Source organism: Chrysemys picta, chromosome 3, assembly GCF_011386835.1.
Source record: "Chrysemys picta bellii isolate R12L10 chromosome 3, ASM1138683v2, whole genome shotgun sequence".
NCBI classification, from domain to species: domain Eukaryota; kingdom Metazoa; phylum Chordata; order Testudines; family Emydidae; genus Chrysemys; species Chrysemys picta.
In genome coordinates this window covers 208306783-208334779 of record NC_088793.1, presented here as the reverse complement: position 1 = coordinate 208334779, position 27997 = coordinate 208306783, and the positions used below count along the sequence as shown (strand labels likewise).

General features: G+C 51.7%; 1 protein-coding gene across 6 annotated transcripts in view; it reads right to left on the bottom strand.

Annotated features, from left to right (window-relative positions):
• Nucleotides 1–27886, bottom strand: part of PYGB (glycogen phosphorylase B) — a 40840-nt gene extending 12954 nt beyond the window's left edge. For 2 of the 6 annotated variants that reach the window (XM_065590853.1, XM_065590854.1), the window contains exons 1-12: nucleotides 25523–27886; nucleotides 19392–19493; nucleotides 13747–13825; nucleotides 12160–12263; nucleotides 11137–11268; nucleotides 7428–7539; nucleotides 5703–5785; nucleotides 5325–5468; nucleotides 4586–4678; nucleotides 2584–2730; nucleotides 1722–1885; nucleotides 146–260 (exon numbers count right to left, since the gene is read on the bottom strand). In XM_065590853.1, coding sequence (XP_065446925.1) covers nucleotides 146–260; nucleotides 1722–1885; nucleotides 2584–2730; nucleotides 4586–4678; nucleotides 5325–5468; nucleotides 5703–5785; nucleotides 7428–7539; nucleotides 11137–11268; nucleotides 12160–12263; nucleotides 13747–13825; nucleotides 19392–19493; nucleotides 25523–25927 — 1680 coding nt within the window. In that variant the 5' untranslated portion in view covers nucleotides 25928–27886. Of the gene's footprint in view, nucleotides 1–145; nucleotides 261–1721; nucleotides 1886–2583; nucleotides 2731–4585; nucleotides 4679–5324; nucleotides 5469–5702; nucleotides 5786–7427; nucleotides 7540–11136; nucleotides 11269–12131; nucleotides 12264–13746; nucleotides 13826–19391; nucleotides 19494–19672; nucleotides 19796–25522 lie in introns of those variants that run through there. The other 4 variants (XM_065590856.1, XM_065590859.1, XM_065590857.1 and 1 more) reach the window with 3 other exon arrangements.
• Between the last annotated feature and the right edge of the window lie 111 nt (nucleotides 27887–27997).

Below are 27997 nucleotides of genomic sequence, written 5' to 3'. Positions count from 1 at the left end.
AGTGAGACAGCTGCCCCTCTAGCCTTGCCTGGAGCTACGCGGACTGACACCTGCTGAAGATCTGGCCCCATTTGTTTACACTGCTCTGAAGACTGTTTTGTGAACAAACACTAGGGGTGAAGTAGATCCCGTGGGAGTGGCTCACCTCAGCAATGACACCTGCGAGCCCTGGGTTGCACAGCAGGAGCCAGCGCCGCGGAGTGATGCCGTTCGTCTTGTTCTGGAATTTCTCTGGTTCCATCTCATAGAAATCTTTGAATCTGAAACGCACGGGCAGTAGGGGAGACACTGAGCGGGTCCATTCCCAGAGTTTTATAAAACTGTAACCTCAGATGCTCCTGACTCTATTTACAACTCCAGCTGAAGTCTTTCTGTTGACATCAATTGGAACTGCACTAGGCCCTAAATGCATCTGATAATTACCTGTGACCCTAGCTGCTGAAACTGCGATTCCAAACCTAGGCGATGAATCTACCCAAAGTCTGCTTCTCTCTCTTGCACAAGGCCCTGATCTACAGTCCCCTCCATGCCCCCTTCCTTTTTAGGAGCAAGTATGGGGAAGGGTTTGCAAGGGTGGACTTAGATTTTCAAAAAGCCTTTGACAAGGTCCCTCACCAAAGGCTCTTAAGAAAAGTAAGCTGTCATGGGACAAGAGGGAAGGTTCTCCCATGGATTGGTAACTGGTTAAAAGATAGGAAACAAAGGGCAGGAATAAATGGTCAGTTTTCAGAATGGAGAGAGGTAAATAGTGGTGTCCCTCAGGGGTCTGTACTGGGACCAGTCCTATTCAACATATTCATAAATGATCTGGAAAAATGGGTAAACAGTGAGGTGGCAAAATTTGCAGATGATACAAAACTACTTAAGATAGTTAAGTCCAAAGCAGACTGCGAAGAGCTACAAAAGGACTTCTCAAAACTGGGTGATGGCAACAAAATGTCAGATGAAATTCAATGTTGATAAATGCAAAGTGATGCACATTGGAAACCATAATCCCAACTATACATACAAAATGATGGGGTCTAAATTAGCTGTTCCCACTCAAGAAAGATCTTGGAGAGATCTCTGAAAATATCCACTCAATGAGTGCAGCGGCAGTCAAAAAAGTCAACAGAATGTTGGGAATCATTAAGAAAAAGGATCGATGATAAGACAGAAAATATCATGTTGCCTCTCTATAAATCTATGGGACGCCCACACCTTGAATACTGCGTGCAGATGTGGTCGTCCCATCTTAAAAAAGAGATATTGGAATTGGAAAAGGTACAGAAGGGGCATAGAATAGCTTCTGTACAAGGAGAGATTAAAAAGACTGACTTTTCAGCTTGGAAAAGAGACGACTAAGGGGGATATGACAGAGGTCTATAAAATCATGACTGGTATGGAGAAAGTAAATAAGGAAGTGTTATTTACTCCTCATAACACAAGAGCTAGGGATCACCAAATGAAATTAATAGGCAGCAGGTTTAAAACAAACAAAAGAAAGTATTTTTTCACACAACACACAATCAACCTTCGGTCTGACCCAGTATGGCCGTTCTTATGTAACCAAAAGCTTTGTATGGCCTGCAGTCTCTCTACTGCTGGTGCAAGGAGGAAAGAACCCAGCTTGACTCTCAGCTTCCAGGCTAAGTTTACAGGGCTGGACAGTGAGGAAAAACAGCCTTTCCCTGGCAAAGCCAGCTCTGAACGGGAGGCCGCTCTGCAGGTGAGTCACTCACACAGAATTCTTCACAATTTCGGAGTGAATCCTGGCCACCCCATTGACGGCGTGGGAGCCGATCACGCAGAGGTGGGCCATGTTAATCCTCTTGCAGTCCCCTTCCTCGATCACGGACATCCTGCGCAGACGGTCTAGGTCTCCAGGGTAGAGGGCGGCCACGTGCTGCCGGGACACACACACACACACACACAAACGTCAGTGGCGCAGCCTTAAAATGCAGACAAGGGGCTAGACGGTCACTGGGGCTGCCCCCAGCCTGGGGGAGTCAAAGCCCTCCTGACATTGCTGGGGGGGGTTACTCGGGGTACACCCCCCGAGCAGGGGGTGCAGCTGCTGTTCTGCCACTCCCCCAGTGCCAGTGAGGAGCAAAGGGGGGGTGACTAGAGCAATGGGGGGCAGGGAGGTACTGTGCCTTGGAGCAGAAGCAGGGTCATAGCGCCCCCTAGGGCTGCTCCTGGGTGGGTGCACCCCACGTTTACATTTTTAGGGGGTATTTTCAAAGGCAGACGGGGCACCAAGAACCCAGGGGGGCCTTTACCAGCCACTCCTCCCTGAAGGTGACAGGGACCAGCCGGGCAGCGCTGGAGGCTAAATACCGCTATTTATCCACTGAGAACCCAGCACAGCGTCCCGAACCACACAGTACGGGGCAGCCACGGGGAGAGACGGCAGAGCCACTGCCTGGCAGGGAGCAGCGGCTCAGAGCGACAGTGATTCTGAGCTGCAAAGACTCGTCCGTGGGACGCACGCCGAGAGCAGCAGTTCCACGCCCCACAGGCCAGGCCTGGGCTGGGGGACCTGGACGAGACGAGGTCCCTGTCAGCCGGGGCCAGCTCCCGGTCCGAGCCCGAGCCCCTCACATCCAGATGTCTTTGGTTGATGGTATAAATGATCTCCAGGTGGCGCGGCAGCAGCTTCTCGAACATGGTGACTGGCCAGCGCTCCAGGGCCTCGGGCAGCACGGTGTGGTTGGTGTAGGCGCAGGTCCGCTTGGTGACCTCCCAGGCCTGGGGAGGGACAAACAGGCTCACATCAAACAACTGAGACGCTTGAGTCTGACTCCATTGGGATCATTACTGGGGTGTCTGGGTGAAATTCAACAACTGGGTCAGACTAGGAGCCCCCGCAGGTGCTGGGCTGGCTGGTCCATGTCCTCAGGGTCTAACTGAATCTTCCCCCAGGTCACCTGGGTCCCTCCTGTTCCCTGCCCAGGGCACAGGATTGTCCAATCTGCTTTGGGCTGCGATAGCCTGCTCGGAGTTCGGTTGTCGGGTGGTGCTACAGGCCGTCTGACTAACTCAATGGCTGGTTCCTTCTGCCCTTAAACCGTCAACTGTGACAACATCTCAGAGCAGAGGGGTGGCACTTCCCAGAGACAGGGAATTTCTCTCTCTCTCACACACACACAACTGACAGCACCAGATTCTGCCGATATCTCTAACAGCGCCGCACAGTAACGACCTTTCAGCGCTCAGACCGGCTTGGTGGGGCCCACGACAGGTTTTTCCGTCAGAAAATGCCGACTCACGGCCCTGCTAACAGGAAGAGGTCAGCTCTGATGAATCCCCTGGCCCCAAACATTTTTAAGAAACAAAAATTTGGGCGCTGTCGAAAGGTCCCGTTTTATCCGTCTCAAACCCTAGAAAGGAGCGTATTTCAGTTCATGACGGTTTCAATTTTGCAGTTAATTTATACTAAAAAAAAAGGTAAAAAACAAGATTTAAAAGGTCAAAATCAAAAGGAAACATTTCTGTTGCCCCAATCGGAATTTGCATTTATTTATTTATTTATTTATGGTTCACAAGAATTTTCGAGATTTGGAGTTTTCATCCTGACCTGGGACAGGAAAACGGTGCTTCAGGTGCACGTGCGCGCCCCTCGGGCCTTGATCAGAGGCTGGGCTCAGGCTGGAGCACGCGAGCATCTACACTGCAATCCTATAGCCCTGCTCAGCGGCCACGGGCCAGCCAGGGGCGTTTTACTGCAGTGCAGACATACCCCTAGGCTCTGCCAGAGTCACAGTATAGGCCAATGGCTCGGCCCTGACCTGGGATGTGAGAGCCCCAGGTTCAAATCTGTGCTTCAATCAATAGCTATATGAATTTACTCTGACGCCCATTAGCCCTGGGCCCTCCAGAAGCTCTGCCAGGCCTCTCCAGTCCCTGTGAGAGCAGCCTCCCCTTCTTCTCCGGGAGATCTCTCCCCATCACCCCTGGCCAAAGCGTGCCGGCAGGGGGCACTTCCTGCCCAACAGGAGGGTAACCAGGGCTCCAGTTACAGCAAAGAGCTCGCGTGTGTCGCGGGGGGGAAACAGGACAGAAAGTGGACCCAGCTGTGGAGAGGGAGGGGGACGATATGGAAGAAGTGAGCGCAGTGGAAATAGAGTGGGCGGGACAAAGCCCTGGCTGGGATGATTTAGTTGGGAATTGGTCCTGCTTTGAGCAGGGGGTTGGACTAGATACCTCCTGAGGTCGCTTCCAACCCTGAGTTTCTATGATTCTATGGGAGGCAGGGAGAGGGGAAGTACCAGCAGAACAGAAAGAGAGGTGGAGATCAGACAGCAGGAATTCAGCAGGAGAAACTGCGGGGTGAGAAGCTCTTGGGGAAGACACGGTCAAGAGGGACCCTGGCCGCTGTGGGCAGCTCCCCCTTTGCTGCAGAGAGGAAGCAAGAGGCAGCGAACCCAGGAAGGCTCGAGCGGGAGAGTAAAGTCCCCACAGAGGAGGATGCACGACTGGGGAGAGGATTAAAGTCAGGGTTAAACGAAGCTCTCCCGGGTCTTGCCAAGGCCACTCTCCTGCAAGAGCGGGCGAGGCAGGGTCTGGTCACAGGCCCAGCCCAGCTCTGCCCCCTCACACTCACCTTCTCCCACTCCATTTTCTCCACGTCCACCAGGATCCGCATGAGTTCCGGGATGGAAAGTGCTGGGTGAGTGTCGTTCAGCTGAATGGCGACCTGCAGCGGAGACATTCCCAGGTGAGACGCACTCACGGGGACGTGCTCCTGTGCTCCCAGGGCAGTCCCAGGCCTGGTCTACACTACACAGCTTTGTCGCACAGCTATATCAGCGCTGAGTGTGGGAACTCCCCCCCGCTAGCCGACATCACAATGCCAGCAAAACACTCGGTGTAGACACAACTATCCTGAAAGAAACGTCTCTTCTTTTGACATACGGGGAGGCGGTGTGGCTATGCCAGCAGAACTCCAAGGTCTCGAAGTCTTCACTAGAGGTTCTGCCGACACAGCTATACCAGCCAACGCTCTGTAGAGCCGGCAATCCCACAGGGCAGTTACAGAGCTAATTCAGCGTCCATGGCCATCACCACCTGACATGCACAAAGCCTCTGGGAAGGGATGGACGCCCAGGAATGGCTCTAGCAGAGCTGGCCAACGTGCTTCCAAAAATTCAAATGACAAAGGGGCACATTTTTCACAAGAAACGTTCACTATTTTGAAAGCAGCCGTAGGGGCTGGATTTCAACACCTAAATCTTTGGAAATGGGGTCCCTAGTGCCTGCTTTGGAAAGCGACGTGATGGAGAGAGGCAGCATCGGCAGAGCCTGGGGGGGCAGCACCTGCCACGGCTCTGCCAGGTGCTCACCTTGTCTGGGAAGGTCTCAAAGCATGTCCTGACTGGGTCTCGGGAGCCGAAGTTGGAAGACTTGAATCGGCGAATGATGTCCTGCAGGGTGGCAGCTACCACGAAGTATTCCTGCTTCAGCCGCAGCTCCTTCCCTTCGAAGAACTAGACACACAAGGCCCGGCATCAGCTTGGCTCGTGCTAGCATCCCGCTGTGGCTAATCGCCACCTAGGTGCAGTGTGACCTGCTGGGGGGCCTCTGAGCTGAGTGGAACGGCGCCCATGGGCTTTGGGGCAGGCCCTAGATGGCCCTGGCTCCTGCTCCGGCCCTGGGTGAATGTTCACGAGGCACAATCCACCCAAGGGGCGAAAAGGCATGTAGGGAAGGGGGTCACTCACATTGTCATTCGGATACAGGACTCGGGAGATGTTTTCTGCCAGGTTTCGATCCAACACAGCCTCGATATAATCACCCACATTAACTGAGGAGAGAGACAGCACGCAGGGCCAGACAGCCGTTAGGACGACACGTTTACCTTACCCCCTAACACACACATGCCTTGGCACGTGTCCTTCATACAACTGACAGTAGGGAAGGAGGGAGGGAGCTAGGACCTGATCCCACTGACCCTGGAGCCAAGGTCCTTCCAGCTGAGATCAGAGCCCCGTGGCGCTAGGCGCTGCACATAACACAGTGCCTGTCCCGGCCCCGAGGAGCTACTGACTCGGCAGACAAGACGAAGGGTGGGAGTTTAGAGCTGAGGAACTGAGGCACAGAGAGATCATGTCACTTAACCGAGCTCACAGGGGGCGTCTGTGGCAGAACTGGGACCTCACAGAACCAGGGAAATGTGGGGCTACTTCGGGAGGTCTCTGCGTGGTCTGTTTTATCCAGGACTGGCCAATGAGCAGCGCTGAGGTGCCCTGGATGACCAGGTGCAGCGGGGGAGATGGGGGAAGCAGGAAAACTTGCTCAGAGCAGGCTGTTAAAATGGCATCCCCAGGCCCCGCTTCCCCAGGCATCACTCCTGTTTCATGCCAGTGCACGGCCCAGTCTTCATACACCTGCCAAGTTTTCTGCGGCGCCACATGACACGGTATGCAAATTATTGAAAGAGTCAAATTACATATTTATAAAGTCTTTGCATAACCTCAGAGACTTGGGCTTGTGGTCAGTAGATCCTGCCCCAAGCCCTGGTGGGGAGGGGCCTGGTGGAGCAGCACAGAACTTGGCAGCTCTGAGGCTGGGCAGGAACAGGGGTGGGTGGGTAGGTGGGAGGGTGTCCTAGGGTGGTGGGGGAGGGGAACAGGGGTAGCTAGAAGCTGTCCAAGTTTAGTAGATGGATGCTGGGGCATCTGGGACAATGGGGGCTAGCTGCAGTCAGGGGGTGGCTGTGTAGAGAGGGGGTGCTGGGATGTCTGGGGTAGGTGAGTAGTGGGGTGTCTGGGACAGGTGGGTGGGTGCTGCGATAGGCAGGTGCTGTCTAGGAGAAGAGCTAGAGTCCCTCAGCAGGGGAAAGAGGACTTCCTGAGGCCCCAGGGTCTGGCAGGGGGAGCCTGGCACCGAGCTCGTTTTCTTCCCCACCGCTGCCACCACCACTCCTCACGCAGCAGCCTCCAGCAGCATGAAGCCAGAGAGAAGCAGACCAGCAACCTGAGGCAGGCTCAATGGTGGCCTCTAGCAGCCACAGATGGAACTGCAGTTTCTGGCCCCTTCAGGTGGAGCTGCAGGCATGCGGGCAGGGCTGGGAAATACAGACTGTGGCATGGGGTGTGTGACACCTGGCAGCCTGGCCTCATTGCTCCACACCTGCATTGCAGGTAAGTGGACTGAAGGCTCAAATTTACTTGCCCTCCAATAGAACTGACATCTGAAGATTCAGAACAATTTTTATTTTGGCCAGAGATGCCAGCCCTTCCCTAACAAAGTGGGAGGACCAATTTAAATATACCCTTGTGTGTTATGTTTCATTTACAGTGTGTGTGATTGTATCTGGGGCCCCACTCTGCCAGGTGCTGTACATGCACACACACACACACACACACCCCCCCCAGAGACCCTCCCTGCCCCAGCGAGCGTCCAACGTAAGCAATGAACAGAGACTGCAGAGAGACAGCACTTACACTCCTGAAGGTTGAAGTCATTGGGTGCTTTGGCAGACCACAGTCTCATTGTGTTCACGGTGTTGTTCTTGTATCCTGGCACGGGGGTATCATAAGGCATGGCAAGAACTACCTGTAAGAGGAGAATACGTCACTTCCAATTAGCTACAGGATGTCCTCAGGGTACAAAACGGGCAAGAAAACAACCCAAACTCGTGTGTGTGCACGTACATTTATAAATAGTTTATACATAGTTTATAAGGGTTAATAAGTGATGAATAGACATAGTGTATTCTTATTCTTGTAGCAACAGCATCCAAGCAGCACGTGTTATAGATTGAAACTAGCACATCAGTAAAAGGTGCTATCGATGATCATAAGCAACCTGTTGACCTTTAGAACTGCTTAACCATTTTTTAAAACATCTATTAATTATTCATTCACGTGTTATAAATGTGCCTCAGTGGCCATTAAAATCCAAACCATCCTGCAGAATTCAATATAAAATTATATCTCTGCTATAGATGGGTAAAAAACCCCACTACAGAAAGGCTTTTGTTCTCTGTTTCTAAGCATGATTCCCCCAGAACCCCATTAGATGTTTATTGAAACGTCCTGGTTAAATTCCACAGGACCAGTATGTAAGGGCTGCACGTGAGCTATTGCAGATGCGGTAAACTGCAATCACAACTACACCCATCTAGGCCTTGATCCTGCAAAGCCATAGGTACATGCTTACCTCTAAGCACGTGAGTATAATCCTGTTGGGCTTGTGCTTAAAGTTAAGCATGTGTGTAAGTGCTTGCAGGGTTGGAGGCTTTGCAATGGTCTATCCCCCTGTGCTTCTTGGACAGTCTCCCGAGAAACACTCCAGGGAAACATGCGAGTTCCCTTTCCCCTGGCGCAGTGGGCAAGGAAGAGATGGTCAGGGGGGAGAGACTGAAGGTTCCCATGACAGGCACAGAAACAGCTCAGTTGCAGCTGGGGAATCGTGGAATCTGAAGGCTTCCTGAGCAGAGATTCCCCCGTCAGCACTAAATTGCCCTGACTCCAATTCCTCAGGAGAGCTCATCGCATGGCTCAAAACCTGCCAAGCAGCACACATGGGACACCGCAACGTTTACACATCAGAAAGGAACAAAACAAGGGATGCAAAGGGCATCCAAACGCAGGCCCCGATCCTGCACAGACTTAACACGTGCTTAGCTCTAATGCGGAGAGTGTACGGCACTACATGTGGTAGCACAATTTAGCATGGAAGCATTTGCAGGATGGGGGCCTATACGTGGGAACCCATCGTAACGGAGATGTGCTGTCGGCTGAGAGCTGTGTGACTGCTCTTCTGAGTGTAATGTAGCAGTAATGAGTTGGTATTTGCTTGTATGACAGTGCTGCCTAGGAACCCGAGTCACGGGGCAGGGCCCTGTTGTCTGGACAGGATACCTGCGCCCAGAGAGCTCACTATCGGGAGATTTCCAACGGCAGAGCTCCAATTTTAGTGCAGGGAAGGATACAGTAAGAGGAACAGCTTACGTCGAACGACTCTGCCAGGGACATGTGTAAAGTGCTGTTCTGCCCTGCACCGTGACGCTGCAGAAGTGGCAACGTGGGAAGCTGGGTTTGGGATCGACCAACGGCTTTCAGCTTGCAAGTCCCAGGCAGGGCTCAGAGTTCTGCTGCATTCTTGCCATCCCCAGCATGAAAGATGCTGCAGGATAAATTCTGCCTTGTTGCCCCTACTGGATCAGAACCGGAGCATTTTGAACCCAGTTGGCCCAGCTGTAACTGACAGCTACAGGCGCAAGAGGGTGGGGACCAGCCCCAAGCGCTCAAACGTCATGAGTCAAGCCTCCAATAACCACAGGCCTGGCTTACACATCATGAGGTTGTAAAAATAACACACTTGGGGCTCTTCTGCTTTATTTGTCTTCTGGTATTTGAGCCTTCAGAATTCGTATTTTCAAGCTTTTCCCCACTCCCGTGAGGATTAGACACTTACTGCTTTTTAAAATGAGAGCTAGGAGTCTCTCAGAACCACCTGACTCCAGGAGCTGGGGTTTTAATGAAAGCACCAAATTTCCTGAGCCTCGCAATCCAATGGAAAGAGTGGTCACGCTGACAGCCCAGGATGAGTTTGTGGGGCTGGCAATTACAACAAACAGCCTTTTACCTGCAGGCTTTGGGAGAAGGGGTCCAAGGAGGAGGGTCACGAAGCTTGAATGAGCTGTGTTACACCGTCAGACCCACGTGCTCCTTCCCAGGCAAGGCTGGTTTTATTCCGCTAGCTCCCGAGACGGAGGGGCAATGCTTAGCACTCGGGTGCCGCTGGCATTTGTGAAAATCAATTAAGGTGCCTAACCGGGAGCCGAGTCCTTTTGAAAATCCAGCTCCGGATCTGGGAGCTGAGCACTCGAAAATCTGGTCCCAAGCTGCCAGGCCACCAGTTAATGTTTATTTCCACCCACACATCACATTCCCCTGCAACATATGCTGCTGTGTGACTCAGCCGCTGGGCCCTTCCTATTTACCAGCAGAGACCTAGAGCTCGCGCTGCTGCTCTGAGAACGAGCAGCATCAGCTGCCGGAACAGAAAGGCTCACTCCGAACTCACATCGGTTAGTATATTAACCCTATCTTAGAGATGAGGAAACTGAGGCACAGAGAGATCAACTGACTAGCCCAGCCTCACACAGGGAATTGTGGCAGACATACAGGTCTCCCTGTTCCCAGCCTTACCCCCCGGAGCATCTTCCCTCTTGTCTAGGGAGCACGCAGTAGAGGCCAGGCTCTGGTCCAGCAGGTGGTATGTAACTAGTATGGGAGGAAGACGCGCCTTCTCTCCTGTTGGGTGCCTCTCTGGGAAAGCACCCAGGACTAAATGCAATATGCACTGTTATCTGGCAACTTCTGGATTCAAAGACCAGATCTTAGAAATTCGCACTTATTAAAATACCCGGAAATCAAACATTTCAAGCCAGGTGTGAAATTCTGGACCCACTGAAGTGGGTCCAGAATGACCCCGAATGACCCCAAACTGCCATTGACTTCAATGGGGCCAGGATTTTACCCCTGTTGTTTAGGTCACTTGGCTCCCCTAGCAATATTATGGTCTATCATTTTAAACACCGTCTGCTTCTCTCTTCATAGCGCTACTCTCACTTCCATCAGTGCCACTCAGGGTTTAGGGCCCAAATGTGCTAGGCGCTGTACAAAACACAGGATAAAAGAACATATCCAGCAACTGCAAATAACGACTTCTTCTCCACCCAAACCTTCCAGACTACCTAAAGTCACAGAGAAAATCCCATAAAAAAATCTCACAAACACGGTCTTTGAGATATACATAGCCAGAAAAAAGGGTTGGAAGATTTGTCCCAAATTGAGGGAAGAAAAATAAACCACCCACCATGAGTCTAAATCCCCACCAACCTGCACTGGTGTAAATCCGGAGTGGCTCCACTGAAGTCTGTGTAAGTCAAGGGAGAATCGGGCCCTGAACAGTTTGATGCTACGTATGTTACTGCCGCCTGCCTGATTTGTCTTGGCAAATGATCATCGTGTGAAACTGTAGGCAGTTTGGTTTAGAGTTGGCAAAGCCGGGAGTGGGGCTGGGATCACGTTTCTAACGAGAGACCCAGCTTCCAATTTAGTTCTGGACAGACCAGGGTCCCTCCCTGGTCGCATCTGGGCATGTCACTACCATTCCCAAAGTGAGTGGGGATCTTTATACCTGAGTATCGATCCACTTCACGCCCTCCGCAGTGTGCTCCACTCGGCCGTAGAAATGCACAGGAAGCATATACTCAGGGCGGGCTTTTTCCCAGGGGTTGCCATAGCGCAGCCAATCATCGGCTTCCTCCACCTAAAACATACCAGCAATAGACGGTTATTCTAGCCATGGCCGAACTAGGGCTCTGCTAAGAAGGAGATTCTTGTAATCGGCATTTAAAAACATTATAAAAAAACCCAAGCTTTAAAAAGGAGTTTTAAAAAGAGACACGTGAACCTCCCTGAACCCCTAACCATTAATGGCCGGATCCCCCACTGGTGCAGATCGGTGCACTCCACTGACCGCATGGAGCTGTTCCATTCACACCAACTGAGGATCTGGCCAGTAACTCTAGACAGCAGCATGGGCATCCATGTTGGTTGTGCCTCCTTGATTCGTCTGCCCAATGGGCACAGCTGAGAGTAAAAAGACGGGGCTCTGTCCGCCTGGTCACCCTGCGGACTCCACCAGTGATCTGAACGCCCGTCAAGCGCTTCCTTTGCTCATGAACCATCAGCCACAGTCAAGATTCTGCAGCGTGTTGCGGTGCTCACGCCAGCAAAGAATCCAGCCCTTTCTCCCATAACCGGGCTGGCTTTGCAGGGCTAGCGTGAGTAACAATGAACGACACAATCATTTGGGTCAGTAACGTAAGCTGCTGTCTGTCACAATACACAGAGGGACCAGCCCTGCACTGGCACGCTGCAGATCCGGGCTCTGTTCCCAGCTCTGCCACAGATGCCATGTGTGACCTCGGACAAGGCACTTCATCTGCCTGGGCCTCGGTTCTCCACCCTCGGTCTATTCAGACTGCAAGCTCTGTGGGGCAGGGACGACCTCTCCCTACGTGTCTGCAGAGCACCACACAGAAGGGGCTCTGCTCTCCATTGGGCCGTTAGGCGCGACAATACCATCCACGATCGATTGTCAGAACAATCAAAGGGAACATTACAAACCGAATGCTGAACTGCCCCACCGACAGACCTGCCAGCCATCGAGAATCTTCTGATTAAATATGCCAAATTCGTATCGAATCCCGTAGCCATAGGCTGCCAGCCCCAGCGTCGCCATGGAGTCGAGGAAGCAAGCTGAAACATCAAAGCAAAAGATCCCTCTTAGGAGCAGGTTTGCAGAAACCCAGCGAGGAGACCCGGGCCCGTGTCCACATCTCAGCCCTGTGACTCACACGGGGCTACGGGCCCGAGATAACCAGCAGCTTTTCCTTTTTGGGACTCGGAATTTTTCAAAACTTGTGCACAACCAAAGGGCTGAGGAGTGTGTGTGTGTGGGGGTGTTGTGAATTTCTAGCCTACTTTGGATTAGACTGTGCAACAGCCCCAAGGAGTAGCCGCCCTGACATCAGAGAGCACGGTGGCACTCTGAGGGGGGGGTGTACAGAATCTGACCCCCGTTGGGCTCCATTTGTGAGGGCAGGGGGGCAGAGATTGATCCGTTCTCCAAGGAGCTTGTGCAGAGGGCGGGAACTGATGGATTCGTTGGGAGAATGGATGAGGTGTGTGTACACACGTGTGCACCTGGGAGGGGGAGGGATTGATGGATTTGGGGGAGCTGTTTTGGGGGAACCCACTTTGTATTTTTATGCCCCCCGTACACGATTGTTTCTTTGGTTCTTAGCCAAATACCCATAGGCAGGTCTGGCAGGGCCCCAGCTTCCCTCTGCCGCCTCTCGCCACCAAGACGGGTGCTAGGGGCTATCTGAGCCCCGCCGTCTCCTTCCAAGGGGAAGCAGGGAGGTGGAACTGGAAGCAAGCCTAGGAGCTGGGGGGCATTTTCCCATGCTCCTGGTGGGGACAGTGACCGGAGGCTTGGGCGTGATGCAGAAAGCGGATATCGATTCCAGACATGCCTCCCAGGGGCGCGCTGAGGCTAGCCAGCTACTCGTTATAAAGGGACACCAAGTGTGACTTTTACTAGCATCCACGGCACTAGTAAGTGTGTGTCAGGACTCTGTGGCTAACAACCAGCCTTAAGGTGGACGGGAGCACCAAGAGCTGGTCTTGACACAGGGCTGCAGGGTGCTGAACAGCGATGGGGACAGTCCCAGGGCAAAGAACAGTTCAACAGCCCTGTCTCAATGTGAGTTCAGCACAGCTGTGGCCAAAACGGACCCGAGCACGGCCTGGCGGGGGTCAAGCTGTTTTATAATCCAGTTAAAACCAAGTCCTCGTCCCGGGCTCTCCCTGAGCTAACCCAGAGCTTTCAACTTCCCACGGCTGCTCCCGCAGCAACACTAGTGTGGACTGACCCCAGCACGTCAAGTAACCTCGCTGCAGCAGGCCGAGGTGACACACTAGCTAAAATGACGGCAGATGCTGGCACCTTGTCTACACTAGAACTGCACCCGTGTTAGCAAGGACGGCAAATTTGGGGGGGGGGGGAGAGAAAGGCTAGTGTAGGCAAGGCCTTGGGCCTCCTCCAGTGCTAGCCCAGACTTGGGCAGCTGTGCCTAAACCACAGTTGTTAGATGCAGTTAATTGCCCTTTGTAGAGGGGGGCTAATCGGGGAGGGCAGGGGCCAGCACTGCCTTGCAGAGGGTATCACGGGGGTTACCTGCCAGGCGACCCAGCCCTCCGTTACCCAGGCCAGCATCTTCTTCGATTTCTTCCAGCTCCTCCAAGTCCAGACCCAGCTGTTGAGAAAGCAGCAACTTCAGCGCCAGGGCATCACCCCCACAGAGCCCTGAGACATGCTTCCCTGCAGCCCTCCGAAGGGGAGAAAAACACCTCCAGGCGTCTCTCCCGCCCAGCAGGCTAATTCCTCGGACAAATGACCCTGTCCCACTTCCAACCTCATTTTTATTAGGATCTGCAGGTTTCCTTAGCTACAGCAAACCACAAACGCTTCTTGGCTGGCAACCTCCAAAACTACAAAGACCTCTAATCCGGGAAGGGATGGCAATCAGCCAATCAATCACTGCTGGCTTATTTGCATAACGATTTGAGGATGCTCCTTCTTTCCAGGGTTAGTAACTGTACCTTGAGCCTCGAAGGATTCTGGGGCCCGGGGGTTTCTTAGCCCAGAATATGGTTAATGCCAAGGTCACAGGTTGACCTTGCAAGTTATTCCTGCTACGCTGGAACGTCCCTCAATGTTCTGGCTCAGAACTTCCCAGCTGAAAGCCAGCAACAAATATGGCTGCTTCAGCTTCTGACCTTCTAAAACTGTCCGCTGACCTACCCCCAGCATCAATCTCCCCTTCGCCCACCTTCTCCATAGCCACTCAAGAAGGCCAAGTCTCCACTCCCATCACTAAAACTAATGCCTAGGGCTGGCTGAAAACGTCAAAGACGACCTTTTCCCATCAGAAAATGGGGTTTTGTCAAAGTTGAAATTTTTGGTGGGAAAAGATCAATTTCGGCAGAATTTTCCATTGGGAAAAATGGAAGCAAAATGCTTCATTTCAGATCTGCATTAATCTCTGCATCTGCCAGAGTGCATCATGGGAGATGTAGTCTAATAGGGGAGCAAGGCCCACAAGAGAGACTGGGAGCAAAAAGGACTCAAAACTACAACTCCCAGGAGGTAACAGAGCAGGCTCAGAGGGGTGCAGAGATTAATGTGGACCTGAAAAAAACATTCTGATGTTTCTGAATTGAGATTTTTCCAGAACTTTCTATTCCATCAGAAGTTTCAATATTTAAAATCAGGATGAAAACAAATGTTGAACTGTTGGAATTTCCCGCAGGACAGAAATCCTGGTTTTCTATCATCTCTTCTAATTCCACTTTAAATTCACTTTAAATCGGGGGATAGCTGGTTACCGAGAGCAGAGTGGGATCAGAGATGAGGCTGCCATGTTTGCTGTCCACATATGGAGAAGCAGTTCTGGGTGTGATTATTTTACCAAAATAATCCCTCGCGTGGAGGCAGTCGTACTGGCACAAAGGTGCCTTACACTGGTATAGCTTATTCCCCTTCCCGGGACTGGAATAGCTGCACTGCTATAAAGCACTTTTATACTGGTATAACTGTGTCCACACTAGGGCATTGATACCCTGTTAGCTACACCAGTATTGTTAAAGCAGCACAACTTGTGTGTGTTGACAAGCCCTTGGTTGACCTAAAAGACTTTTCTTCCTCTAAAGGGATGTAAATGGTGTGGATGGGAGGGAAAGAATTACGTAATTACACATTTCCCCACAAAACCCTGCCTGCCTTTCCTATTACCGATGTAACAGCAACTCCATCTAGCAGCTCCCGAGTCTTGCACTTTATTTAGACCAGAATAAAGTTTTTTATTTCTAAACAGGGAGCACCATTAAGTTACCATTTAAATACAGAAATAGCTCTCTGATCTAATACAAAGATGTAAACCACTTGTCAATCAAGGCTCTCAGAGCCCTGCCTAGGGAGGAAGTGGTTAGACCACTAGGCTAGGACTCAGGGGACCTGGGATCTATTCCCAGCTCCATCACTGACCTTGGGCAAGTCACGCCAACTCCCTGTGCCTCAGTTTCCCGTCTGTAAGAAGGGGATGATAATACTTTCCTTAGGGGAGCATTATGTGTATTAATTAGCAATTGTCAGTAGATTGCTGTAAGTAGTCAAGTGCCAAGTATTAATGAACATTCAGCCTCTGCACTATTATGCCCGTTTTATGGGGAGTGACAGCAATGGAGAACTTTAGCATCGGTCAGAGACACTTACTAACGTGTGGTTTTTGGACAAGTCCAAGTAGGTAATTTTGGGTGTGATTTTTTTTTTAAACCAATATAATTATACCAGTACAACCCCTAGTGTGGACACTGTTACACCCCCATACAGGCATGCAGCTAACCACCAGAAGCACATTTATACCGGTATAACAGCGTCCGCACTAGAGGGGTTGTACAGGAACAGCCATATCAGAATAGTTACAGCAGTGCAACTTGTGTGTGTAGATGCGATCTAACTGTCTCCTCCTTCAGCGGGGCTAGCACAGGAATGGATTGCTCAACACCTCTCCAAGTCACGCTATCTCGGCTTGCTGGGCTTAATTTCCAGGAGGCTTTACTGAGCTGCAGTTGTGAGCAAAGGCCAGGTAGCGAAAGGAGACTGAGGGCCCATGTGACAAGGCCCTGATCCCGGAATGACCTCAGTGTGGGCAGAGTCCCAGTGGGCTCGGGGAAAGTGCAGTGCCATGTGCACGTGCCACGAGCAGGATCGGGGCCTAAGCCCCCTATTACTAGCAGAGGAAGCTACAGCAGGAAGAGGTTTCGAGTTTATTCCTCGTGGACCCTCCTCCCATTGCAGTGTATTGTGTTACCGGCAGCCTGCGCATCGCACGCTGCAGACAGATCCTGCAGCAACCGTTTTCCATCACAAAAGCTTTGTTACGATCAACAACCTCTGAAACAAAAATATCCCCAAGCCAAGCCCAGCCTCTTGAATCTTTAATGAGCTGGAGGATCGCTTGAAATGTATGTGTGTATCAGACTTGCTTCAAGGACAGAGGGATACTGGGGCCTCTGCCAAAGTCACTAGATTTCATGAGTCACGGTACTTTCAAGGGAGCAATAACATTAGACCAAACGTGGGTAGATTAGATGGAAACTTCAGGATGCTGTAAAATTAATGAGCTTTGCACAAGCCGTTTGCTTTGGTTACCGATGGCACAAGGGGGAGGAATTAGAGAGAGAGAACAGTGATGCGGATAAGACATGGGCCACATGTGTATGTTACATCCCCATTCCTGATTCTCCGGTTGTTCTGTCTGGTTAGGCTGTCAGCTCTGGAGGGCAGGGTCACGCCGCTGCCCTGGTCCGTGACATGAGGACCCTTGTGAGGCTACAAAACAATGATGAGCCACATGGGTTTGCATTTCCCTGCCTGCCCCTGGGTTTTGACAGACTCCTGCCCGGTTCCTCCTCCACACAGATTCTCTTCTGGAAGAGGCAACTCCAGGGAAGCTGGGGGGAGCCGGAGTGGAGCCAGGCGGGGATTCAGTCACAGGAATGACAGACTCATAGACACATGGGGCTAGAAGAGCCCACCTCGTCCAGCCCCCTGCGCTGAGGCAGGACCCAGTAAACCGAGACCCTCCCTGACAGGGGTCTGTGTAAAGCAGTCAGTCTTCAAATGGAAAGTGGGTCTGTTACTGAAGCACTGCACAACTGTGGGAGAGGAGGGACTGCTCCGATGCTTCCAGTCCCAAGGGGGCCATGCTTTGCACAGGGCCGCACCACGCCCGGGTCACAGACACTTCGTAACAAGCTGTCACAATGCGTAGGCTCTACAGCCCGGATTCCCAGAGGGATTCAGGTGCCGAACGACACTGACATCAATGGGAGCTAACCGAGGGTCTGGGCCCGGTGCCCTGGAACAGGCTGCAGCAGTGTCTGGGCTCTGCCGGCCGGCTCCAGCACCCACCGAACTCGGCAGAAAGCCTCCCAGTGGGGCGTCAAACCTTGGGCCTGAGTCTCCCCTCACTCCCCCTGGTGTAAAGTACAAGTAACTACACTGAGGCCAGGGAGTTACACTGGTGCAAATGAGAGGCCTCAGCTGCCTGATCAATGGCTGCACGCGCACAAGAACCCCGCTGGGCAGCTGATAGTCTGGCTTTGGACCCAGATCATAACAGGTGCCCGGTCCCAGGCAAAAGCCCTGGAGCAGGACATTTAGACAGGAGCGATACATTTCCACTGACCTAGTACGGATCGGCGTAAGGGACAGAAAGCTTTTGAAGGGGATTGTCACAGGGCATACCGGCCCTTTAAGAGTCCTGGGCTCAGCCTCACCTGTGCCAGGTGTAGCTAGGGTTACCAATTCTGATTGGACGTATTCCTCGAGGTTTCAACACATGACAGCATCTTTAATTAAAAGTTAATCTTTAATTCCTGGAGACTCCAGGACAATCCTGGAGGCTTGGCAACCCTAGAAACTCCCCAGGTGAAGGGAGTGAGTCCAAGGTCATGTGATGGGAGCATGTGACTCAAAGCCAGGCCTGCTGGGGGACATACAGGCAGCCTGGATTCAGAGAGTGACTTTTGTGAGCCCCCAGGCAGCAGGCCTGGGAGAAAGCGACACCCTAAAGAGGCCGGGTTTTTAGGCCAGGGTGACAAAAAACATGAGTTCTTAAGAGAAGCTTTTATTACAGAAATCGCATCATGCAAAACGTGCCTTAATAGGCCCTGATCTTCCGAGCTGCATTCGCGTGAATAACGTTTTGTTGCGGGTGACTGCATGGGCATTCATTGAAATATTTCTGTTTCCAATTTTTTGGTTATTTTTTTCATCAGAATAACGACCTTTGACCAACTTCCCCTCCGCCCCCAAAAGTACCAATATTTTAATGAGAAGTTTTTCACTTTTCTGACAAGTTATAGAACTGGTTGAAAATTGAAAAGATTTGACCAACTTTTGAAAAATCAATTAAAAAAAAAAAGTCGTGAACATTTTCATTCACATTTCACTGGTTTTGACCAGCTCCACGTGGGACTATACGAGTGTGGTTGTAGTTAAGCACGTCTAAACATTTCACTGTCGTGTGCAAAGTGCTCAATGCCTTGCAAGATCAAGCCCCGAACCATTATCCAGCTGCATCGCTGACCTGGATTGGTGTTTTGCCACTGTCTTCAGTCAGACCTTCATCAGACCCTGTGGGTCCCAACTGATGCTAAGAGAAAATGGGGAAGGGAGCTGGCTGGAAAATGGGCTTTCTTCTGGGGAAATGTTGACAAAAATGAAAAACACACATCGTTTTCTGTAGAAAATTCAACAAAAAGTGACTTTTCAGTGACAAACAAAGCTTTTCTTTTTTTTTTAAACCAAAACCTGAAATATTTCTACTAGGAAATGCTGCGGTGGTGCCTCATGAGAGTTGTAGGAAAAGCCTGTCATGTTCCCATTCTTCTCTCCAGGCTCAGCTCCCTGGTCAGACTACATTTCCAACCATGCACCGTGATCTCCCCTCTGGTGATAGCAGGCAGTTGCATCATGGGAATCCTTAGCTATCATGCATTATGGGAAATGTGTCTGGGTGGGGAGCACAACCCATTTAGGAGAATGGGGACATGAGAAAACCAAACCACAACTCCCAGGAGGAAATACTTTCATTTACAGGAGTTTGGGTTTTTGATGGAAAAAAATCAAAATTTTCCATAGAAAGCAGACACGGCTTAAAAAAATTAGTTTTGTCAAAATCAATTTTCTTTCTAAACAAATTTTGGCAAAAAAGTTTTGCTCAACTCTAACCAGGACTTGCCAGAGACATTTACCTGGTAAATGGCTTCATCACAGACATTCTGCATACCCAGGTTCACCATTGTATTCTGCAGGGTGCGGCCCATGTAGAATTCCAGAGACAGGTAATAAATACGCTGGTGGAATACATCAAAAGGACAGAAGGAAGAAAATTAATTTTACTTCTCAGGCTGAGACTTTGCAACACAAAGGGGGCTGAATACGGAGGTGAAATGTACATATTCTATGAAGAAAAACTAACGCTAATGCACAATTAAGACTGCAAAAACACAATCAGGTCCATTGACAGACATACCGCCTCTTGCTCCAGGACGTGCTAACAGCAAGGACAATTAGCACTGGAACAAGTTACAAAGGGCTGTGGTGGAGTCTCCAACTCTGGCAAGTTTTAAATCCGGATGGGATGTTTTTCAAAAAGCTCTGCTCTAGGAATTGCTCTGGGGACGTTCTCTGGCCTGGGCAATACAGGAGGTCAGGCTAGATGGTCACAATAGTCCCTTCTGGCCTGGGAATCTATGAATCTTTGTTTCTGAATCTGTGCTCTCTCTCTCTCAATAGCTCTTCTGACTTTGAGCCAAGCACTGATCCTGCCTCAAAAGGACGTCTGAGCAATGTGCAGAGAGGGACACACTCCACCAGACCCCGGGAACGGGAACCGTCCCCCTGTTCTTGCCCCTCAGATCTGAAGAGCGGGGTTTGTATTTCACACGGAGGGACTGCGTCCTCCCCTATACCCAGCAGCAGCAGGGTCGGATCCTTTGCCAGAAAACACCCCCCCCCCTTGTTAGCAGATGTTGATCCCGCTGGGGAATGTTAAGTGGGTTCTGCTGACTCTGACTCATTATCCTACTCAGATAGGAGAGAGGTGGGAGGGACACGACCTCATCTCACCCTAGGAGCTGCCAAGCCTGGGAAGAATATTTGCCATGAATTTTGGTGATCTTTGTTTTCATCTCCTTGTTAATAAAGCCAGTCCCTGGTAAGCCATCCAGTGTGGGCTGTTTTACAGCAGGCTGGAAAAGCTATAAAAATATCATTCATTGTATTAGTTATTGGTGTGAGAGCACCAGTGACTCCCACACTGCATACGTGCCCCGTGCGAGCACCAAGCTCATGTTCCGGTGTGCCTTGCTTTGCCTTTCGAAGAACAGTTTCTGAAGTGCATCCTACCAGCAATGTCCCCCATGTGTTCCTCACCAAAAGGAGGCATGCAGCCATCAAACAGTCCCTCCTAACGCAATACACTTCATTGTGAAGAAGGTTCACGTCAGGTCTCTGTGCTCAGATGCAATTCTCAGCTCGCCTCGATTCAGGACAGCACTAGAGCTGGGGAGGGAATTGTTTTCCCTTTTCTGCATTGGGACAAAACAAGACCCTTGGAAGTTTTTTTGTTTGTTTGTTTTTTGGGGGTTTTTTTTGTTTTTTTTTGGAGAAAGAAAGCGAGCACGCCCCTGTGATGTGGGAGGCCCAGATTCAAGTCCGTGGTCTGAATCAGGCAAGCCCAGACCTGGACCTGGGTTCCAGTCCAAGTGCGCTAACCATTAGGCTATTAGCTATTCTAGGGTGGGTCTCTCTCTTTCTCTCTCTGGTTTTCACCAGGAATTCCATCCTAGGTCTGAGAAATCTTTCCCAAAAATTGGATTGAAACTGGTACATTCCCGCAAAAAGTTTCGCTTTCATTGGATTGACATTATCTCACCAAAAAAAGTTCCATCCAAAACCTCCTGCCTGGCTCTAGTGAACACACGCTCAACCCCCTTGAAATCAGGTAAGGTGAAGCCCCTCCCGCGATAGGGAGGCTTTCCTGAATTGTAGCCCTGCCGCCTGTTGCGTAACATGGACCACGTTTTGTTTGTCAGAGAGATTCTTGTGAGGAACTTGTCAGCTGAGTGTCCCTGTGCCTATCTCTGCCCAGAGCCTGATTTCGCTACAGCAAAATGCTGCCATTTTCTGATAAGATTGTTTCCCCAATTAACTTAGAACACAAGTGATCTGGGAGGCCTAGCTGTGTATTTATAAAACCGCTCTTCACAGTGAAGTGCTGCTTTTTCGCAGCTGAAATGCCACGCACAGGGCCTGTCACATTCAGGGAAGATTCCTAATGGTATTCATCAACATGGGCCGGATCCAAAGTCAATGGGAGTCTTCATCGGGCTTTTGATCAGGCCTATGCCAGGAGCTATCCCCCCTGTTGAGATGCGTAGAAATAAACCAGTGCCACGCCCGTCACCCACTATGAGAGTCTGGGAATAAAAGGAAAGTGCAGTGCCTGGGTTACGCTCAATAAATATGGACTCAACTTTCCACAACCATTTTCATTAACACGCATCCCTCTGGGGTCTCTTGGGGAGGGCTGGAATTTTAAATGAATCACATGGTCCAGGAGACGTGGCTTGCTGAGGCAGATTAGGGCTGAGAAAATGTCACGGCTGGAAATCAGGGAGTGTCAAAAATTATTGGCAGTGGTTTTGGTTATAGAGGGCCATGGGGTGAATTTCATCCTAAAAAGATCTACCCCACTGTTCCGTTTCAGCAATTCATATCACAGAGAGAATGGGTAACTTGAATTATTGATCCGGTTGGTACATCAAACCACCCTTAATTTTGAGACTGTGGCATTATTTTAAGTATCACTTGTCTTTCTACACCATCATTGCAACAATACAAGAGCCATGGGGATTTACGGGTTAAACAGCCATACGTGTCTGATCAGCACGGTGCAACAATATTAACTAATATTTGATAGGGACATAAACATGAGAACAAAAAGTTATGTGGGAAGATGTTCCCCTCAGCTCCCATGAGTCCGTCTGCAGCAAATGGCTTTATCCGAGCCCCATTTTCTCACTGGATAAATATTTGACCAGCATCTGTTCTATGGATCATTTCTTCTTCGGAAAACACTAAGTTAAGGAAGTAGGATAAGCAATAACATTGGTTAGTCCCCTCCCACTCTGACTTCAATACGTTTCATTCCTTTAAAATAAGCAACTGGTACACAGCCATGGGTTGCTATTATATTCTTTCCAGCATGTATAACATGCCTAAGCAGGAGCACTTGTTTGGGAGACCATCCTAGTTTTAAAAGAGCCAGATTTTGCAGTGTGATGCATGCTAAATAAAGCCCATTTGTAGGATTCATATCAGGATGAGAGTGAATCAAACTATAAGAAGAAGTGGGCGACATAGAACCAAACCACTCCTTTTACAGCACTAGGAAACTGTCCTCCAAGAAAACCAGGATGTATGAATCAAGGTTCACATTCTCAGCACGTGTACAGCAGCTGAGAATCTGGCCTATGTTAAACCGACACCGTTCATGGCAAATTTGACCTAAATTTGAGATTCCGTAAAAGCTTACAACTTTAGACGTGTTTCCATTCATTTATGTTCATTACAATAGAAACAATTTTCTTTTAAACAGATACCTATTTCTCTGCAGTTTTGGCACTCAAACATTACAGCACTCTGCTAGTATGAGAACCTGACCGTGAAATCAATTAGAAACTGTCTAGCAGCAGAAGTGAAACCGATTCGCCCATTTCCATTGGCCAAGATGAGGGGAATAAAAAGTGTCAAAAAGCACAGAGAAGAGTCTTTAATGTTCTCCATTTTAATAGTCTTCTGCAGGTTCCCATATCACTTCATGCCTTCATTTGACTAAGCTGAGAGGAAATACGACCATGCAATGTTTTAAATCTTTCTTCAGACACTTTTCCCTGTATGCCTCCTAGTGAGCCTCTGTCCAGCCTAGTTTTCGAGTGTGCCAAGTGATGCGGTCAATCGCCTGCAAAACACTCTCTCCTTCCTTGTATTTCCCTGGATTAAGAGAAAGGATGGTGCATATTTGCTCTTCTGAATGAGGGACAGAAATCATGGAATGTGCCCTTCATCTAAATCTCTATTGGGCGTATATTATGCATGAAACAAACACAGGGTATTGCAACGGTACCTGGTCCAATGCCCCCTGCAATCTATAACCATGTCTGTATGAGAGACTTTTGTGGGCAGAGCAAAAGCAGTGGCTAAAGTATGATTTTTTGGGAGGAGAGGAGGGTGTCACATTTCTATACCAGCAAAATCTCTAACGTAGCCACAGTAATAGCCGCATAACCGTGCTCTTGCCAATACGTCTTATTTCACTTGCCGAACTGGTATAGACCACAACAGCAAAGGAACTTTTCTGACAGCATAAACTGTGTTTACAGTAGGAGGCTTTGCTGGTATAGTTATTCTGGCAAACTTTTCTAAGGCCTACCTGGCCTATGGAAGCCTTTCAGTGCTCACTGAGATCAACAGAAGCCCTGGCCTTTAATCCAGGCTGATTATTTGAGTGGACAAGTGTTACATTTCCTGATTTTTGTAATACAGCTGTTCTGCTGTGACATGCAGGCGAGTGGTTCATTTCACAGCTGCATTCTTGTACCGCTTTCTCTCTTTCCTGTTCCCCAAAAGAACTAAACAAGCATCGTTTCCCCCTACAAGGATGAAGGAGACAACCCGCTGAACTGGGTGAAATTCTCTGGCCTCCTGCTATAAGGATCAGACTAGATTTATGAATCTAGGTCAGCCCCACAACTTGGCACATTTAAAGCTACATTGGACAAAGCTCTAGAAGCCACACACGGAACAACCCTGCTCTGACAAAGGGATGAACTAGAACAGCATTTCTCAAACTGGGGTCCCCGAGGGTATTCCGGGGGGTCCGCGGGCCCCACTGATCAACTCCTCCCCATACCTCTATCTCCTGGAGGCTACTGAAGCCAAACCAGGAGATTTTAGGCACTAAAAGTCCGGCGGCACAGCAGGGCTAAGGCAGGCTCCCTACCTGCCCTGACTCTGCACCACTCCTGGAAGTGGCCGGCACATCCTTGCAGCCAACCCCCTGCCCCAGCCCAGAGCCTGCACCCGAATTCCCTCCCAGACCCCACACCTCCTCCCGCATGCCACACACCCCGCACCCAAACTCCCTCCCAGACCCCACACCCCCTCCCGCACCCCACACCCGCTCCTGCACCCAAACTCCCTCCCAGACCCCGCATCCCCTCCCACACCCAAACTCCTTCCCAGAGCCAGACCCCACACCCCCTCCCATACCCAGACTCCCTCCCAGATCCCGCAGCCCACACCCCTCCCTCACCCAAACTCCCTCCCTGACCCTGCACCTCACACACCCCCACACCCAAATTCCCTCCCAGAGCCAGATCCCGCACCCCAACCCCCCGCCCCAGCCTGGTGAAAGCGAGTGAGGGTGGGGGACAGCGAGTGACGGAGGGAGGAGGGATGGAGTGAGTGGGGGGTGGGAAGAGGTGAGGAAGGGGTGGGGCCTTGGGGGAAGGAGCGGAGTGGGGATGAGGCCTGGGGCTGAGCAGGGGAGTTTGGGGGTCCCCAAAATTTTTAAAATCAAAATGGGGGTCCTCAGGTTGCTAAAGTTTGAGAACCGCTGGCCTAGATGACCTGACAGCTCTTTTGATATACAATTCTACAACAACACAGGCCTTAGATGTACTTGTTCTGCATCCTTCGCAATTGCGGTCATCTCCCTTTCCAAACAGATTACTGTGTTATTGCAGTAACCAGCCCCAAACCGGCCAGCAAAATGCAGCACTGTGGCCACCATCTGTCATTCTTAAATCAGGGATTCCTGACCCTCTAGGAAGTTGCAGTGCTGGGTTTGCCCTCCCTGGGCTTCAGAAACCTCTGCCAGGAGAATAAAATATGCAAATCTGAATTGCTGCTCACACAAAAGACACGCTGGACTGAGTGCGGCGTGCCAAGGTCTCTGAAGGCAGGACAGGGCACCCCGTATCCGGGCACTGGGTCTCGGAGAAGTGACCGTCTCCTCGCGGACTGGGGACGGCGCTGCAGGGCTGGACACCTGCCTGTCCAGCCCCTCACCGTGGCGGGTCACTCCCGGCCCGGCCAGGCTGCTAGGAGCAGAGCTGCAGGGGCACCCCGCTTATGGGGGCTCAGGCGGGAGGAGCAGATGTCCTGATTTGATAGGGACAGTTCGGATAGTCGGGGCCTGTCTCCCCCGTCCCCCCGGCTCTCTGGGCACCCCCGCCGGGACACCCCCTGCAAAGCCCGTGTCCCCCCCCCCCCCGCAATGCGCCCCCAAGCTCTGCGCGCCCGGCCCCGGCCCTACCTTGGGGTCCCGCTCGTAGTAGTACTGCTGGGTGCGGATCCAGCGCCCCACCAGGTGGTCCCGCACCGCGTGCGCCAGCGCGAAGAAGTAGTCGCGGGGGGTGGCCACGTTGCGGTCCTTGACCAGCGTGAAGTGCAGGTGCCGGTTGAAGCTTTTCCGCACCTCGGCCACGTCGCCCAGCCCCGCAATGCCCCGCACGCTGATCTGCTTCCGCTTCTCGCTGTCGCTGCGGGGCGCCGCCATGGCCGGGATGCGGGGCTCGCTCGGGCTGGGCGCTGCGGGCTCGGGGCTCGAGAGTGCGGGGCCGGGGCTCGCTGGGGGCCGGGCGCTGCGGGCTCGGGGCTCGCTCGGGGCCGGAGCTCGCTGGGCGCTGCGGGGCTGGGACTCGCTGCGGGGCGCCGCCATGGCCGGGATGCGGGGCTCGCTCGGGCTGGGCGCTGCGGGCTCGGGGCTCGCTGGGGGCCGGGCGTTCCGGGGCTCGGGGCTCGCTGCGGGCCGGGCGTTGCGGGGCTGGAGGCTGCGGGCCGGGCGCTGCGGGGTCGGGGCTCGATCGGGGCCGGGGCTCGCTGGAGGCTGCGGCTCGCTCGGGGCTGCACTGAGGCCGGCCGGCGCCCGCTGCTGCAGTGGGGAGCCCGGCGCCTGCGCGCTCGCCAAGCCGGGGGTGGGGGGAGCTCTGCAGCCTGGCCGCGAGCCCGGCGAGCCCAGCTGCTGCCACGCTCCGCCCCGGGCTCCCCCTCGCCGGGGTCTGCAGCACCAGCCCGGACCCGCCGGCACCCAAATCCGAGCTCGCCAGGCCCGCGCGGGTTTAAAGGCTGGTTCCCCCGCCAGCCCCAGGGTGGTTCCCTGCCCAGCTCAGAGAACCAGGTTCTCTCGCTTTGCAGGGAGCATGTCCCGGGGGAGCTGCTGGCCTCGGCAAAGAGGTGCCCCCATCACCCCTCCCAGGAATAAAGGTAACAGCTCCTGTCCCACTCGCGTCGTATCAAATCCTGCACCCCCGTTTTTCCAAGTGACTTTGGTGCCCCCCTTTCAGACACGTCCCCAGGGCCGGGTTTTCAGAGCTGCTCTGGGCTTTCTGGAAATCACCCCCCTTCCAGCTGGGCACCCACAATCCCAAGCCCTGGAAAACAGGCAGTGAGGCGTGGAGCCATTTGGATAAAAGGGGGCTCAGGCTCGTTGGCTCTCCCTGCACCCCTGGCTTCATTGTTCCTAAACCCTCCCTCAGAGCTCCTGTCAACACTGGTCTGGAGTAGCAGCAAGAGCATCTCTTTCCAAAGGGCACAGCCCCCCTTTCCCTCCCTCCAGCTCCTAGGCCCAGCTTACTTGCACAACCACCTTGGAGTGTCTGTCTCTCCAGCACCACCATCCTCCCGTCCCATCTGCTCCTTTCCCTCTCCGCACCACCTGATCCAGCCCTTGTACCCCTCTGACTTCCTCCGCCATGTTGCCCAGGTACCAGCAGAGGAGAGGGGTCACAGAGCATCGGGGTCACAGAGCATCGGGGGCACCCTGCTCTTAGTTCTGGTGCCTGGCCCCATCTGAAAGCAGCTAGGCACAGGAATTAGCACGAAAGTCCAGTTTTGGCCTAGTAACCTGGACTGGAGGGAGCACACTCAGAGGCTCTGTGGGGAAGGCGCACATGCAGTCCAGTCATGGCTACGAGTGGTGAGGGGATGGAGCATGGCCCGTTGTCTGTGGAAATGGCATAGATGCAGTGTGGTGAACACTAGGAGCTGTGAAGGGATAAAGCATGCTCAGTGAGGATGGAATCTCTGGAGATCTTAGCTGCTAAAATCTAAGTCTCTGCTGAGCCCATACAAAGGGAGATTTTTCAAAAGTGTGTAGATTGGCCAGATTTGAGCAGTTCTTCATGGGGATGGCAAAAAGGCACAGCTGTAAAACAAAGGCCACTCCCTGCCCTGTGTCAAGTCCTTGTTCGAAAGCAAGGGGTTGCTGGAGATTCTGAAAGAAAAGGTCAGAGTTTGTTTGTTTTTTAAGTTGCAAAACATTTCCCCCTAACCTTGTTCTCAGAAACTGTGGAATAGTTTGGCTGAAATGAAAACTATAAATACATAATTCAGTTTCAGACGGACAAGCAGCATGGAAAATTCCAGCCCTAATAGTTAAAATTTGGCAAAGTAATTAGCAACCAAAAACATGGTCTTAAAATCGGAAGTGTTGGGCAACCTTTAACAGACACTGCTACCAGCCCCTATAATATTAAAGGCACAGGAATTGCCAGACTGGGGTCCATCTAGTTCAGTGTCCTGTATGACTGTGTCCAGCATCAGTTGCTTCAGAGAAAGAGGAAAGACACTCCACTGGACGCACATCATAACCCACAGGGAAATTGTCTTCCTAAGTCTTGACAGTTAGTAGTTGACTTATGGCAATGAAACCAAGCCCAACCCTTCTGAAGGTAAGCCCATCGGTATGATCCTGGTCAAAACAAAGATGGAAATACCATTCATGTATCAC